We start from the raw sequence: 14,423 nt of genomic DNA, 5'->3' as shown, positions 1-14,423 counted from the left end.
TGGTCAGTTAACCAAAATTCAGTGGTTTATTTGGTGTGGAGAAGGTGCAGTACAATTTTTGTGGCATAAATCAAATCCAGGTACCATTTGTCTTGAATGATACCTACTTCTTACACTCCTATCTAAGAGATTCATAAGTTGTTTGTCATGATTTATTTGTGTTAGTAACATTCTACATCTTTAGGAACGTTAGATGGATGAATCATTAATGGTGACTGGATCTTGGACCTATCCTCTTTGCCATGCTAAAAAATTTGTCACCAAGCTCATTATTTAATTCCACTTTTTGAATTATACAATTGAATATTGATATAAAGAAGAAAAACACCCTCCCGTGAAAAACGAGAACAATTTCTTGAATTAGGAGTCATTTGCCCGAAGTCTTGGGTCCCGAGTGTCTCGGACGACAAACAAATCAACCAACCACAAGGAGAGTCAAAACAATAGAGTAGCATAGACAGACACAGGGAAGAGAGTTTAGTTTCAAGTTTCAACTAATTCCCCCTCCCTAACTGCTAAAGAATCGAGTATTTTTCATCACCTGGACTTCAGAGAATGCCAACTCTGGCTGGTAATCAAGTTTTCTCATCAATCTCTACTGATGTATCCAAGATCCTTTCGCATTCGAGGCCATTTTGCAAAAATTTTTCTGGTTCCTGTATCCGCCTTACAAGTGTTGCTACTCGGGCCCGGATTTCCAGTGAATTAACTTCTCAACCACTGCAATGGTGATTGGTGATTGATTCTTTTCTTTTCTTTTTCTTTTGCGGGTCAGAGGAGGGGGGTGGAACTTGAGAAGCGGGGAGGGGCCAGGGGGTGGGGGTTTGATTCTCTATAACGTGTAGTGCTTTTTCCTTTTTCTTGTCTGTTCTTGATTCTTGAGCTGTGCTTTTCATGTCGTGCATCTTAGGTGTTTCGTATTCAGTGAATTAAGCTTTTAATTAACAAGAGTTGAATGTTTTTGAAGCAAGAATGCTCTATCTGTATGTGATCCCCTGGAAGCAATACTGTTTGACATCGATGGCACCCTATGTGATTCAGTCCCCATCCACTATTATGCCTTCAGAGAAATGCTTCAAGAGGTTGAATATTCTTCTTTTTACTCCCTATAGTTTCTTTTGTACATTTGTCTTTGTCAACTGGGAATCTTAAATTGCTACCTAAAGTCCAACTTACGTAAAGATAAATCTATTGCAGGTAGGTTACAACGGAGGGCAGCCGATAACTGAGGAATTTTTCATTAAAAGAATGAATGGCTTGCATAATGATGAACTCTGTCAGCTTCTCTTTCCAGATTGGGATTTTGATAGAGCCATGAAATTTATGGACGACAAGGAGGCTATGTTTCGAAGGTACCATTTGGCTTAACTGCTTCTAAAATGCTAGTAACTCATAAGATGGTCTGAACAAAAGTATCGGCCAAATTAGTGTGAGATGCTCAGTGGTTTTATCAGGTTAGGAATGCCAGCTGATTTCTTTATCATTATATGGAACTTGTTAATTTCATTAGGTGCCAATGATGAGTGAGAGGAAGTTACTTTTTTGAACATATTTTGGCAAGAGAAAGTACAATATACAAGAATCCATGATAAGCACAATTTGCTGGTAACACACAGGTTGGCACCAGAACAATTGAAACCAGTTAATGGTCTTGACAAGTTATGCAAATGGATTGAAGAACGTGGTCTGAAGCGAGCTGCAGTCACTAATGCTCCAAAAGAATCTGCTGAGCTAATAATATCAATGTTAGGTCTTGACGATTTCTTCGAACTCATAGTCCTCGGAAGTGAGTGTGATCGAGCAAAACCTTTTCCTGACCCCTACCTGAAGGCTCTTGAACATCTTAAAGTTGCCCGAGAACACGCTTTTGTGGTTGAGGTTAGGCTTAGGATTGCTCTCAACCACTTGGTTCATAAGATCAATTATGTTCTCCTCGGATACTTTTGAACGGCAATCTTGAACAAGTCTGATATTTTTTCTGTGTTCCTTCGCAGGATTCTGCATCTGGAGTGAAAGCGGGGGTTGCAGCAGGGATGCCAGTGGTAGCTATAGCTTCGGAAACCCAGAAAAACTATTGAAAGCGGCTTGAGGAGCTACTTTGGTTGTCACAGATTTTGAAGACAACGAACTTGTGGGGGGGGTTGGAGAGGACCAGGGTAAGATACTTGGCGGCAATGATTTGGTCAGTGTCTATGTTGTCGCCGACAACGTAGCAGATGCCATGAAAAATGGAAGCGGTGACGGTGGGAGGAGGAGTGGTGGAGGCGTTGGGGGGAGTGATGGCGGAAAGGGGCTTGTGTTGGAAATGGGGAAGAGCAGAATGGGAAATGAGGGGTTTAGTGGAGGGATAGTTTGGCGAAATTGAGGCGAATTTGAGGGAGGAGGGTGGGGAGAGAGAGGTGGTGGCAGCGGTTGAGGTGGTGGGAAATTTGGCGGTGGCGGTTGGGTTTGATGGGATGATTGAAGCTGAAGCCACCATTTTGTGAAACGTGTTAGAGTTGTATTTTAGTGGGTGTTGTGCGTGTTTTTGTGCTTTCTGAAAGAAGTGCATCACCTTGGGTGTTTCTTGTACGTGCTCTAGCCTCTGAGGGCTTCTTTCTTCTGCCCGGATCAAGGGCAGCGCCGCCCTTTGTTACTGGTATTCCTACTTGTGATTCTCATTTGCATTTATTCTATCAATTGGTTGGCTGAAGATTAAGAAGATTTAGATGATAAAACACAAACATGGGATGCATTCAGATTTTTTAGTGAGAACTTTTCAAAAATTCTTCCAAGATTCGAAATAAAGCCACAAGGCCACCACCCCTCTTCTGTGAGAGCTGAGCAAGAAATTTTTGCCCAAGAAATTTTTTTGTTTTCATTTTGGGTTTTGGGTGGGTATTTCTCATAGGACTTTTGTTTCGGTTAATTTTGGTAAAGGCTCCAGAATGGAAGTTTCGAAAATACCCCTTATGGGTTGCTCGATTGGGAAGCTGATGGAAATTATGCGGTGGCTCCGCCGTGAAGCTCCTTGATTGGAACCGAAATATAAGTTTAGGGATTAAATTGGCTATAAATAATGTATAGGGACTAAATCGACAGAAAAAAAAAGTTTAGGGACTAAATTGGCGATTTTCCCTTCTTTAAACCAGAAGGGAAACACTGTACTATTCTTTAAACAGTATGCCATGGAATATACCATAGCGTTTACAAGAACCACTAGAATCATTTCTGGTGTGAGCTAGCTTTAACAGAATTCTTGGATCTGTCTGACCGTCTAGCACGCACAACCCCAGATAAACTGTCAGAAGAAGAGGAAGGAAGGAAGGGTGAGTTTCGGACATTTCATCAGTTGGGAGTATGCCAAGTCTGATTGGCAATCGTATTTTCTCATCAGCCCCTGCTACATCCAACAACCACCCATGCGCTAGACCGTTTTGCAGAATCATTAGTACTAAAAGGTTTTCCAGGAGTCCCACTACAAGTATTGCTCCGCGGGCTCGGATGCCCAGTGAATCGCTTTCCCAATTCCCAGTGCAAAGGTAATTCACTGCATATTATGATGATGCTCTTTCTTTCTTTCTTTTCTTTTCTTTTTTTTTTCCCGCTTCTGCTAATCTATTCTTCTGTCCTTGAGGAACGCAATTGGCTATTCATGGTTGGACTAGTGTTTATGATGTTTTTTTTTATATGAATGCGGTCTCAAATAGGAGCCTCCAAGATATCTATACGATATACTTGGATACAGAGATAAATTTCGTCGAAGGAAAAGGAAATCTTGTTTTGTTTGCGGCCCATTTCTGGCGCTATATTTCAACTGATATCTTTTTCTAATTCCATAAAATCGTAGGTTCTATCACCTCCTTGGTAAAGTATGTGAATCAACTGCATCAGGTTATTAACAAATATGTATGGGAAAAAAATTCCTAAACAAAAGAAACGGGGTGTTGGATTGCAATTCAAAGTACACTATAGTCAAGCAAGGCAAAAGAGATTGATCCTTTGTCATAGTGCCGCCTGTCATTTGCAGTATAATTACGATTTTCATTCGAATTCTTCTTGCCCAATACTGTGAAGTTTAATGTTAATAATGCTGAAATGATGCTCTACCAATAACAGATTACCATTCATCATTCCTAGAGAAAACTCTGGAATGTATATGCATTGCTAAGGGCGCTTTTCAGTTTCATTCTTAGAGACATTTACAGTTTCTTATACTTCATGATGTGATAAATAATATGGAGAGAACTTTGAAAGGCTGTGCTGGACATTCATCAACTAATAAAAATGTTTGCAAAAAGCTGCAAAATCATCCAGAAGCTATTGTTTTATCCTTTGACAAACACTAAAACTTGTCAGGAGTTTTTAGTGAGCAAACTACTTTCATACATACTTTATGGAGAATCAGTAGCCAATCCTTCCTTCTATGCATCTTTCTGCCTTGCATATGTGCATTATGATCACATTTAGCTTAATAAGAAATTTCTGTAGAGAAGATCATGTTTCGCATTAGCCTGTTGCTCAGTAATCCACCACAAATATATGCCTTCTAGTAGTGTGCTGGCTATGTTCAACATCTAGGTGTTTCATAATCCTTGAGATGAATTTTTAGCAGCACTAACAAAATTTCCATGTTTGTGAAGCAAGAGTACTCTCCCTGTTGTCGCTCCTTTGGAAGAGATACTGTTTGACATTGATGGTACATTGTGCGATTCAGATCCTATCCACTACTATGCCTTCAGAGAAATGCTTCAAGAGGTTGTTTTTTCTATTTAACTTAACAAATCTTATTTTCCATGCTTTGCTTTGTCAGTTGGAAGTAAATAAATGTTGCCAGAAGTTCTTCAGAAAATTTTTAACAATGTATGACAGGTAGGTTTCAATGGAGGACAGCCACTAACGGAAGATTTTTTCATAAAAAATATTAGCGGCATGCATAATGATGAACTCTGTCACATCCTCTTTCCAGACTGGGACTTTGATAGAGCCATGAAATTTATGGAGGATAAGGAGGAGATGTTTCGCAGGTATAACTAGACTGAATTGCTATGTTAGATCCTTACAACTAAGATAACAAGAGACACTGCATGTCACCAAAAATGTCTTTAAACAGCGTTTGCACAAACTAGTAGGTGAAGCACCATATTCTGGACCTTTAAGAAATTTGAGCCATTTGAGACTGATGTCGAAGTCCTAATGGAACTTCCAGGAGTTTGTAACATAAAGAAAGAATTTAAGTTGTTTCAATGATCCGTATTCTGTGTATGTGACCTTCCAACTATATTTACAACCATCATCAAGGCTGCTTTCTGTTCGTAGGACCCAAAAATATGGATTAATCTTTACTTTGAAATACCAGTATATATGGCACAACCAAGTGTGGTACAAAATTTTGACACATGATGTCCTTGATTCTTTTGTAACATGTAGATTGGCATCAGAACAACTAAAACCTGTTAATGGCCTTGACAAGTTGTGCAAATGGATTGAGGATCGTGGTCTGAAGCGAGCTGCGGTTACTAATGCTCCAAGACCAAATGCTGAGCTAATGATTTCTATGGTGGGCCTTGCCAGTTTCTTTGAACTACTAGTCATTGGAAGTGAATGTGAACGGGCAAAGCCTTTCCCTGACCCCTACCTGAACGCTCTTGATGCACTTAGAATTGCACCTGAACGTGCATTTGCTTTTGAGGTCAGGCTTGGACCTTCCATCCAACCATTATGTTCAAAAAATTAGGCATTCCTTTAGCAATTTTTCGTAATAATGGTTCAGAAGCTTGACATTTTTTCCTGTTCCTTGAAGGATTCTGTATCGGGTACAAGAGCTGGGGTTTCAGCTGGGATGCCAGTGGTAGGTGTAGCCACAAGAAACCCAAGGAAGCTATTGATCGAGGCAGGGGCTACTTTTGTTATCAACGATTTTCAGGATCCAAAGTTGTGGGGGGCCTTGGAAGGACTAGATAGGAATTAGAGTGGGTGAAGATCACTAAATCTGCTGGCCAATTTTTTCCATTCTTTTCTATGGGAATGTTTCTGAATCTCATACTAGCTAGCACACATGGTTTAATTGTCTTAATTTTTCCATTCTTTTCTGTGGGAATCTCTCTGAATCTTTCCCACAAAAACTTTCCATACACTGATGAGTCATTTTTATGACTGATTTAAAGTATTAACTTCTTATCGCGGTTTTCTTGAAGGATGGCTCCAAGCCTCCAGCCCTTCCCCTTCCCCTCTTGTTCTCATAGGAAAATTTGTTTTTAACGTCTACGTATCAAAATATTGTACCCGCTGCCCTACTGCACACCACATGCTAATCAATTCCACTTGATATGGCAGTAACAACACTAGAAGAGTTGAATTATTTTTTTCTTCGACGACAGTCAATAATAGCCTACTCTATACTTGCTTCTACTCCTATTTTAACCTATTTTAAGGAGTCTAACTGAGCCAATAAAATAGCCTACTCTACATTTGCTTCTACTCCTATTTTAACCTATTTTAAAGAGGAGTCTAACTGAGCCAATAAAAGAACCGACAGGGACTGAACCATTGTTGGATCAGACGAATATACTAAATACCCATCTGAATTTTTAGAGAATCACGTAATATGACAATTGATGAAAGGCAAAATTTGAACCCCTACCTCCCACCCCACCAAGCCCTTAACCACCAGCCCAAACGCCGGAAGAGTTGAATTAGCAATTAATTCAGTCTACCATTGAGGATATTTGTCTTAGCAGCTGGTGCTTTTTCTTTGTCCCTCTCTGCAGTCTTGCCAAAACTCAAATAAAAAAGCACAACAATAAATTAACAGGGTACAATCAATGCTAGATGGAATTAATGGTATCCATATCCATACTATATAAGTTGTTTTCGATCATTATAGATATGTCAAGCAATTTCTTTCATACTTCTCTTTTGAATAATTCAAACCATAACATATATACCGAAAGTAGTTCAACGAAAGCAAGACTACAGATCCGACAAGCAGATGTGGAATACCAGCTTGTATTCACACTAATGTAGGTAACATGGTAAAACAAACAAAACCTACTAATCCAGCAAACCATAGTCTAAGAATAAATTGTTCCACCAAAAAGAATTATCAGCTGTCAAATGACCCAACAATCAGTAGTCTGAACCGCGCATCCAGTTGTATTATATTACAAAACATCTCCAACATGCATCATCGCTCTCATCATCATCTAGCCCATGACACAGAATCAATTTCATCCCTGGCTTTCTTGTACAATTCAAGCCTTTTTGCACATTCCACTCTCCTCTCCATCAATGCTGGATCTTCATCCAATAAATCCGCAAGCTGCTTACCCTGCAATATCACAAACCCAGTCAAGTGCCATAACCCATATCGAAAATAGCTCAAGATTTGTAAAGCTTGTTGGTTAAGGAATCAAGCTACACTCTGCCACAAATCACCCAAATAAACTTTGAGCTATGGGTTCCACATAGAAATTCTCTAGGGATGAGTCAACAAACCTCTCTCTTTCCAATTTGTGTGTAGAAGTGATTTAACAGACATTGCTTTGCTTCTTTAACTTGACAATAAACCACAGCCTTTGGAATAGTATTCTTGAGTGTCTCGGACACCATACTGATGTAAGATGATACATTTGATCCAATCCTCCTAAAATGACCTTCCGCATAGCGATCGATATTTGTGGCGGCAGCTGCATTAGCCCCAGCTACATTACCTGCCTTTTCCACTTCCTGAGGAAGTCTCCTGAAGAAATCCACGGTCAAGTATGAAGATTCCATGTCCACCAGTCTGACTACAGTCTTCTTGCTTTCCTCTCGGAACCTCTCCAACGCCTCACTGGCTGCTGCAGCTATTGTGGATTGCAAACTTGGAAATCGTTTCAACTCCTGTCCCACCATAATTCAAAGGTCGAAGGCAACCCAAATTAACCACATAAGCTAGACGAAAAAGGGCACTCGGAATGAAATGTATATCGTTCTAACCTGGCATTCTCCAACTGACCTCCTCACAAGTTCCTTGAGGACAAAGTGAACCTAGAAAATGTTTTCTTGGAGAGTTAAGACGCTAGAAGAGATTTCAGAGAGACGATGCAAAAGTCTACAAGCATCAAGAGATTAACTTACAGCATCCACAGAAGCTTCAGCTGGGCCTCTGAAATAGTTTAAAGCTCCCTCAATCAGCCGTCGATAACCTTGCTCAGGGGCAATCAAGTGTGGCTGGTAACCATCAGCCTCTGAGACAACTTTCCTAACATTTTGTATCGATAGATGTCGGTCAAAAGGCAGCTTTTTCAATGCGGCAGGGAGCTTGTTGTCAAAAACTGCATAAATCTGATCTCCTCCTGGTCGGCTGTAAAAGTGAATAAAAAAATTAAGAACAGAAACACTATAAAAACACAAAAAAAACGTAGACGGTGAAAACTTTTCTACCATAAGGAATTAAATCAAAATTCCCGAAGACCATTGATAACACACAAATATAATCATTAATTAGCCTTATATATTAACATTCACCAAAAACAAAAAACCCAAACAAACAAATCTCGTGTTAATGCTTACAGCCTAAAATCACTTAAACGTACTTATCATTGAAGCAAGCTGACTGATAAAATGAAGTCCATAGCAGTCATAAAGTGGACAACAGAGTTAATCCCGAAACATTTCTTCTCTAAGTTAGAAATTATAGAGCAATATCAACATGAAATCAAGAAAGAAAGAAAAATAAAACAGAGTTAATGCACGGATAGCAACCTGGCTGCTGCTAATCCTAACCAGCCAATTTTATGACCTTACGGGTCTGGGGACACTCATTTGAGCTGTTTAATTAGTAATAGGGTTTGCTACAACAAATAGACTAACCCATATCAAGTGAAAAGCTCTCAAACTTGTCATCAAAAAAACAATGAGTTGCAAAGAAGTAAATTAGCTTGGTGCCAATATCCAGCAATTATTATTTGCACCATCCAAGTATGACTGTTCGAAGGTCCTTAGCCACTTCCAAACACAAAACATTTACCACTCACATTCCAATGATAGAAAGCTTTCAAAGTGTAATGAAGTGCCTACCACAACGTCATGCTATGAGTGTTGACAACACACAGTTAGTCCAACAAATTACATTAATGCACTGTAAGTTAGCTAACAGTCACTTCAAAATAGGAAAACCAAGAACATGAAATCTCTCACAAGCTAGTTAACAAGTAACAGAACCTGAATAGCATGAAAACAAGATAGGAAAGAAGATGATAACTCATCTCTGATACTACCAGAAATCAAAATTAAATGAAAGAAAGAAAAATTCCATACCCTCCCTCCAGATGCTCCTTAAATATCTTGTCAAAAGCACGGCAAAGTTCCAAGATAGTGTACAACTGAGCCTGAAATCACAAGGTTGCAGTCAGGACAAGATCAGTAGTTCCTTTATTCAAAACTAAAGATGGGTGAAAGAATCTCACCCCAGCATCAACAGCTATGGGCCTTCCAAGGTGGTCCATCTCAGATTCAAGTTCCTCAATGCTTTTATTAATCAATGACGTGATGCTTGGTATTCTTGCCTTGATTACAGACTCCAGATGCTGAAATGGAAATACTTACTGATATGGTTCCGTTTACCATGAAAATGACAAGACATACTGCTATGCAAATATAACTCAAAGTCTATACCCTTGAAAGAAGTTTTGCAAGATATTCAGAACCCATTTTACTGGCCAGATGCCCATAATCAGGACTTGTAGCAAAATATTCACGCTCCCTTCTTCTTGCTGCAATCATATCCACATTTTTGTTGATATCAGCTTGTGATCGGTTTACAATACCCACCCAAGGTTGTTGTAAGCGGTAAGATCTTCCCTCAAGAACCTTTGGAAAGATAAGGACAGCAATTCAGTTTATGGGACATGAAATCAGGTGCTTCAAAAATGTTTTGAACATAAAATAATTAGCTGAACCTTTGGAAAAATAAGGACAGCAATTCAGTTTATAGGGCATGAAACCAGGTGCTTCAAAAATGTTTTGAACATAAAATAATTAGCTGAATTAAAAGACTAATAAATGGGGACAAGTGCATTAAACTTGCAATTACTCATATTATGACAAACTCACTGATGACTTTTAATAACCAAATTCTAAGTTTTATATAGTCAAAATGGCAAAAATGACGAACATGTAGTGAAAAAATCTACAAATTTTGAATTAGCATAAGAAAATCAGTTCAGACTTTACAAAGTCTTCAAGACCTTGTTCATGTGTTAAGAAAGAGATATAATTCATGTGTTAAGTAGGAGAGAGTACTAACATCCAATGCATTGGTTCCTTTATCCATCAAATCAAGCTTTGTCAACACCCCAAATGTCCGCTCACCTGTACAAATTTCCAAAGGTACAGGATAAGATATAGGAACAAATACAGATATCTGATGTAATAGCTCCAGAGACTGAAAATCTGTATAACATAATTGCCATGATAAGAATACCTTGCGGGTCCACCTCCCTTGCAAGTTTTATAGCATCTGATGTTGCTATATCTTGATTGGCAGGAGATATAGCCAGGATGACGCAGTTAGGCTGCACATGACATCAACAAAAATTTATGATGAAATAGGTCAAGTGCATGGAAAACTTCAAACCAAGTACCATCTACACGTTATTCTCATAGCAGTGGCAGCACATAAATTCTTTTAAGAAGTAAAATGAATCAGATGAATGCAAATGTTCAAACTGAGTTTTAAAACAAAATTTAATTTCGACAAGTTTGTGTAAAAAAAGGGACAGCAAATGGAAGTACATGTGTTTAAACTAAGTTATAAACTGAAACAAAACAACATTCCCCGAGTTTCAAATGAAATGTCAACCAAGCCTTTGACTTCCTGAAACAATCCCATTACATGCCACAAAAGACAATATCCCACCAGTATTACTGAAGCATTTGTAATTCTTTAGCTAATGTTTGAGGGAAGTGAAAATTCAGGAATTGAATTCATAACACTATTTGGACTTCGATTGCGTCGTCAACCAATGACCTCTCTTCCTGTTCAAGCAAATCATGACGAAGCTAAAGAAGAAAAGTTGTCAAGGCTAGATTCTATTTCTATTGCAGCAAGCAAAATCACTAAAATCAACTTTTCCTATTCAGATTTTACACTGTAAAGAACAAAATTGATTAATTACCTTTTCAACATATGTTCGAACCATGTTCTCTATGTCTTGTACTATACTTTCAGGTTGCCCCTCTGCAAAAAATAACCAAGATTGGTATAGAAATAAAAATGACATCAAAAAGATCCAATAAATCATAAAAATCAAATCAATACGTTAAACATACCAACTGCAACTTTCGTCAAACCGGGTAGATCAATCAGAGTAAGGTTGACAACTGCCAAGACAAAGGAACCACACCATACCATCAAGAAAAAGATAGACGAAGTGGTTTATTAAAGCAAATAACTTAAAAGGGAGAAAACAAGAGAAAGAAAAATGTACATTAGGTTACTCTTATGGTTCTTTATTGCAACAATTATTAAAACATGAAATCAACCACTAATACTAATTTAATATGACAAATAAGACTGACATTAAAACACAGGTCTAATTGTGAACTATGATCAATCCAAAGAGCAGTCACATTATTAATCTTGAATCTCATCAAGAATTTTAAGTTTTCCCTCAGAATTTATTTTTTGAAGTTCTAACAAGTTACAAAAGCATAGCGATTCTCATGCTAGCATCTGAAACAAATCTAAGTTGGCGAACTCCGCCAAACAATGCATTTGGGACCAAGGCAAGAAACACAAAATCAATTCAAGAGATGAAAAATATACTCCTAATTAAAATAAAAAGGAGATTTAGCTACACTAATTCCAATACTACTCCTGCAAAGTCCCTCAGAATTAGAAGAAAATGCTAAGAAGCAACAAAGACACGTAAATTCCAAATCATGATATCTATATAAACCTAATATGAAAAGCATTTGGAAACCTAACAAATTATTTGGTCCAAAAATTTCACAATCTTGTGAAAAATAAAAGAAATTTGCTTAAGTAAAATAATAATAAAACATACCATATGGGGAATAGATACTTAGGTGGATTGGAACATTAGAAATTTGCTTTGTCTTCCCTGTAATTCTATCAGTTTCATCTTGAATTTCCTTGCGAACCACAGCTGGGGAAAAAATGATAATAGAAGTCACATATACACACCGGGAAGCGTTGAATGAATACCAAGCTAGCAATCTATTGCCGTTATTTGAGCTAAACAAGACCAGAATCTCACATAATTATGAACATCTCTTTACACGTATAGAAGGCATTTCACTGGACTGTTCGAGAGAAGACAGCCCAAGTGGATAATAAATTAAAAGACCACCCAAGAGAATGATAAACATACAAAAATCAGTAAACCGTCTGCGTGGCAAATGCCCAAATTCAGCATACTCCTGCTGTCCATCCTCTGTCTTCTGTAGTTGCAGAACCAAAGGTCGCCTTGTAACAATACCTGTAACATAACGAGTCCTTCCCCGTCAAAGAAATATCTCAAGAACATCCCTTACTTCCAAAAATAACAACTTGACAAAGAATAACTAACAAACATACACGCACGCACAAAAGCTAATAAGAAAATATCAGAATTTACCAGATCCTCGAGGAAGAAAATCCCTGCCCACAATACTTTCCAAAACAGATGACTTTCCAGAACTCTGCAATTTCCCCCAAAGGCCAATGTCAAAATCATAAGCAATAACATATTACCAGCAGCAAACTGAAATAACATCCGATCAAAAATAATCTTCTATCTTAACTCAAATTAAACAAACTAACCAACTAGCAAAAACCATTTCCACAAAAAAGTCCAGTCTACACAATCATATCTCCTAGATCTGCTACTTTCTCTCCGGAAAAATCATTACTTTCAAGCATTATACACCATTTTCACGAAGACTTGGTGCTTCTTTTTTCATTTCACTTCGAACTGCATAAGAAACGAAATTGAGCGCTAAATATAGCGGCAAAATGAAAGCGGGGAGGAAAGAGGACCTGGCCACCGACGACGGCAACAGAGGGAAGAGCGTCCCAGAGAGAAGAGAAAGCATTATCGCCGCCTCCGTAGTCACCAAGGGCAGTACAAGCCCTTTGAATCCTGTTCACCAAACCAATCAAGCTCTCCATAGTCGCCATAGCTTCCGAGCCCACTTCTTTGTTTCAATTGATCGGAGCAGTAACTAAAGTATCCAAAAGCTCAGATCTTCAAAAATAATCAATTAAATCAAAGAATTTGTTCTAAGAATCTAGCTTAATAATTAAGCAACAACCAGCATCAAGAATTGTTGGGGGCCTGAGCAAGAGAAACGAAAGAAGAGGGGCGAGTTGAAAAGAACGCGAAATGAAACAACGTTTGAGGAAGCAGTAGTAGTACCAGTTGAAACAAAAGACTTGAAGTTGGACTGGTTAAAACTTAAAAATATGCTACTGGAGTATATGAATTGAAATTTCAAGTATTTTTAATTTAAGAGTTAAAAAAAAAGAAATATAAATTTGTTACTGTTACGCCGAGGGAAGAAATGTCCAAATGGGATATTTGTGCGCGGTGCTATTTTTGTCCTTTCAACCCAAAATTGAAGGAGCAAAACATACACTCTTCGTCCCAATTATTTGGTTTTGTTTTGGGAATTTAACTTTTTAAAAATAATTATTTGATTGTAATATTTGTGCTTTTTTTTTTCAATTTTATCCCTATAAATTCAAATTTTGAATTTGAACGGTAACATGTATATGATTAGAAGAAGAGGAAAGAACTATTTTGAAAAAAAAAGACTAAAAAATGTTTTGATTTTTTCGATAGAACAAATATTTTGAAACATTTCAAAATGAAAAGTAGAACACTTTTAATGAAATGAAGGAAGTAATAGACTAGAAAAATGCTGCATTCTTTTTGGGTACGATACCTATATGTTTTTAGTCTATTTATATCTTGTCACATCATTTAGAAATAGTAATAATTTAAACTTTTAAAATAATTTAACGGTTGATAACTCTTATTCTATATCTAACGATTAATTTAATATCATCGGTACACTACAGTACCTTAAATAGATTATAGAACTCCCCAATAAATTATTAATTGAGTGGCCTTTTTATTAAGGGGGGAAAAAAGGGTGGTCCAGTTTCGTTCAGTTCTGCTTTTTTTTCTTTTATTTAAAGTTTTTTTAATCAAATGTTTGAAATTTTGAAATTTGAAATATTGTCGATAGCACCGTTGGAGGTGAGATGTGGATATGATAATGCAACTAAAGTAATGCTTCCAAAAGAATGCCGAGAAGGGCTGTGGAAGTGGACGTTGGGGAAATAAAGGTGGTGTCAGCTGTGATGGTGGGAGGGCCAATGGAATCATGGATGTCGAGCACTGCTACTTGTGAATGTTCATCGTTGGACTTGTGCCCAGATGTCGGTCTTA

The 14,423-nt window shown here is 37.8% G+C and overlaps 3 protein-coding genes across 3 annotated transcripts; 2 read left to right on the top strand and 1 right to left on the bottom strand.

Annotated features, from left to right (window-relative positions):
• Nucleotides 1-381: 381 nt before the first annotated feature.
• On the top strand, nucleotides 382-2,117 carry LOC113763083 (haloacid dehalogenase-like hydrolase domain-containing protein Sgpp). Its single transcript, XM_027306784.1, has 5 exons — nucleotides 382-728; nucleotides 968-1,082; nucleotides 1,198-1,352; nucleotides 1,617-1,878; nucleotides 1,995-2,117. The coding sequence occupies exons 1-5, from the start codon at nucleotides 556-558 to the stop codon at nucleotides 2,076-2,078; spliced, it is 789 nt and encodes a 262-aa protein (XP_027162585.1). The 5' UTR covers nucleotides 382-555; the 3' UTR covers nucleotides 2,079-2,117.
• A 1,019-nt stretch (nucleotides 2,118-3,136) lies between these two features.
• LOC113763082 (haloacid dehalogenase-like hydrolase domain-containing protein Sgpp) lies at nucleotides 3,137-6,157 on the top strand. Its single transcript, XM_027306783.1, has 5 exons — nucleotides 3,137-3,521; nucleotides 4,623-4,737; nucleotides 4,852-5,006; nucleotides 5,410-5,671; nucleotides 5,783-6,157. Exons 1-5 carry the CDS (start codon nucleotides 3,340-3,342, stop codon nucleotides 5,948-5,950), a joined length of 882 nt encoding a protein of 293 aa, XP_027162584.1. The 5' UTR covers nucleotides 3,137-3,339; the 3' UTR covers nucleotides 5,951-6,157.
• Nucleotides 6,158-6,825: 668 nt separating this feature from the next.
• On the bottom strand, nucleotides 6,826-13,427 carry LOC113760728 (dynamin-related protein 1E-like). The gene is made up of 15 exons (XM_027303414.1): nucleotides 13,007-13,427; nucleotides 12,606-12,669; nucleotides 12,360-12,467; nucleotides 12,033-12,134; nucleotides 11,296-11,346; nucleotides 11,142-11,203; nucleotides 10,448-10,538; nucleotides 10,271-10,335; nucleotides 9,640-9,834; nucleotides 9,432-9,551; nucleotides 9,283-9,353; nucleotides 8,101-8,326; nucleotides 7,960-8,010; nucleotides 7,477-7,863; nucleotides 6,826-7,309 (listed from the first exon to the last, which is right to left on the bottom strand). The coding sequence occupies exons 1-15, from the start codon at nucleotides 13,145-13,147 to the stop codon at nucleotides 7,181-7,183; spliced, it is 1,863 nt and encodes a 620-aa protein (XP_027159215.1). The 5' UTR covers nucleotides 13,148-13,427; the 3' UTR covers nucleotides 6,826-7,180.
• Between the last annotated feature and the right edge of the window lie 996 nt (nucleotides 13,428-14,423).

The sequence above is a fragment of the Coffea eugenioides genome, chromosome 2 (assembly GCF_003713205.1).
Source record: "Coffea eugenioides isolate CCC68of chromosome 2, Ceug_1.0, whole genome shotgun sequence".
Lineage (NCBI taxonomy): Eukaryota > Viridiplantae > Streptophyta > Magnoliopsida > Gentianales > Rubiaceae > Coffea > Coffea eugenioides.
The sequence above is the reverse complement of the archived record's forward strand: the minus strand, read 5'-3'. Positions and strand labels throughout refer to the sequence as shown.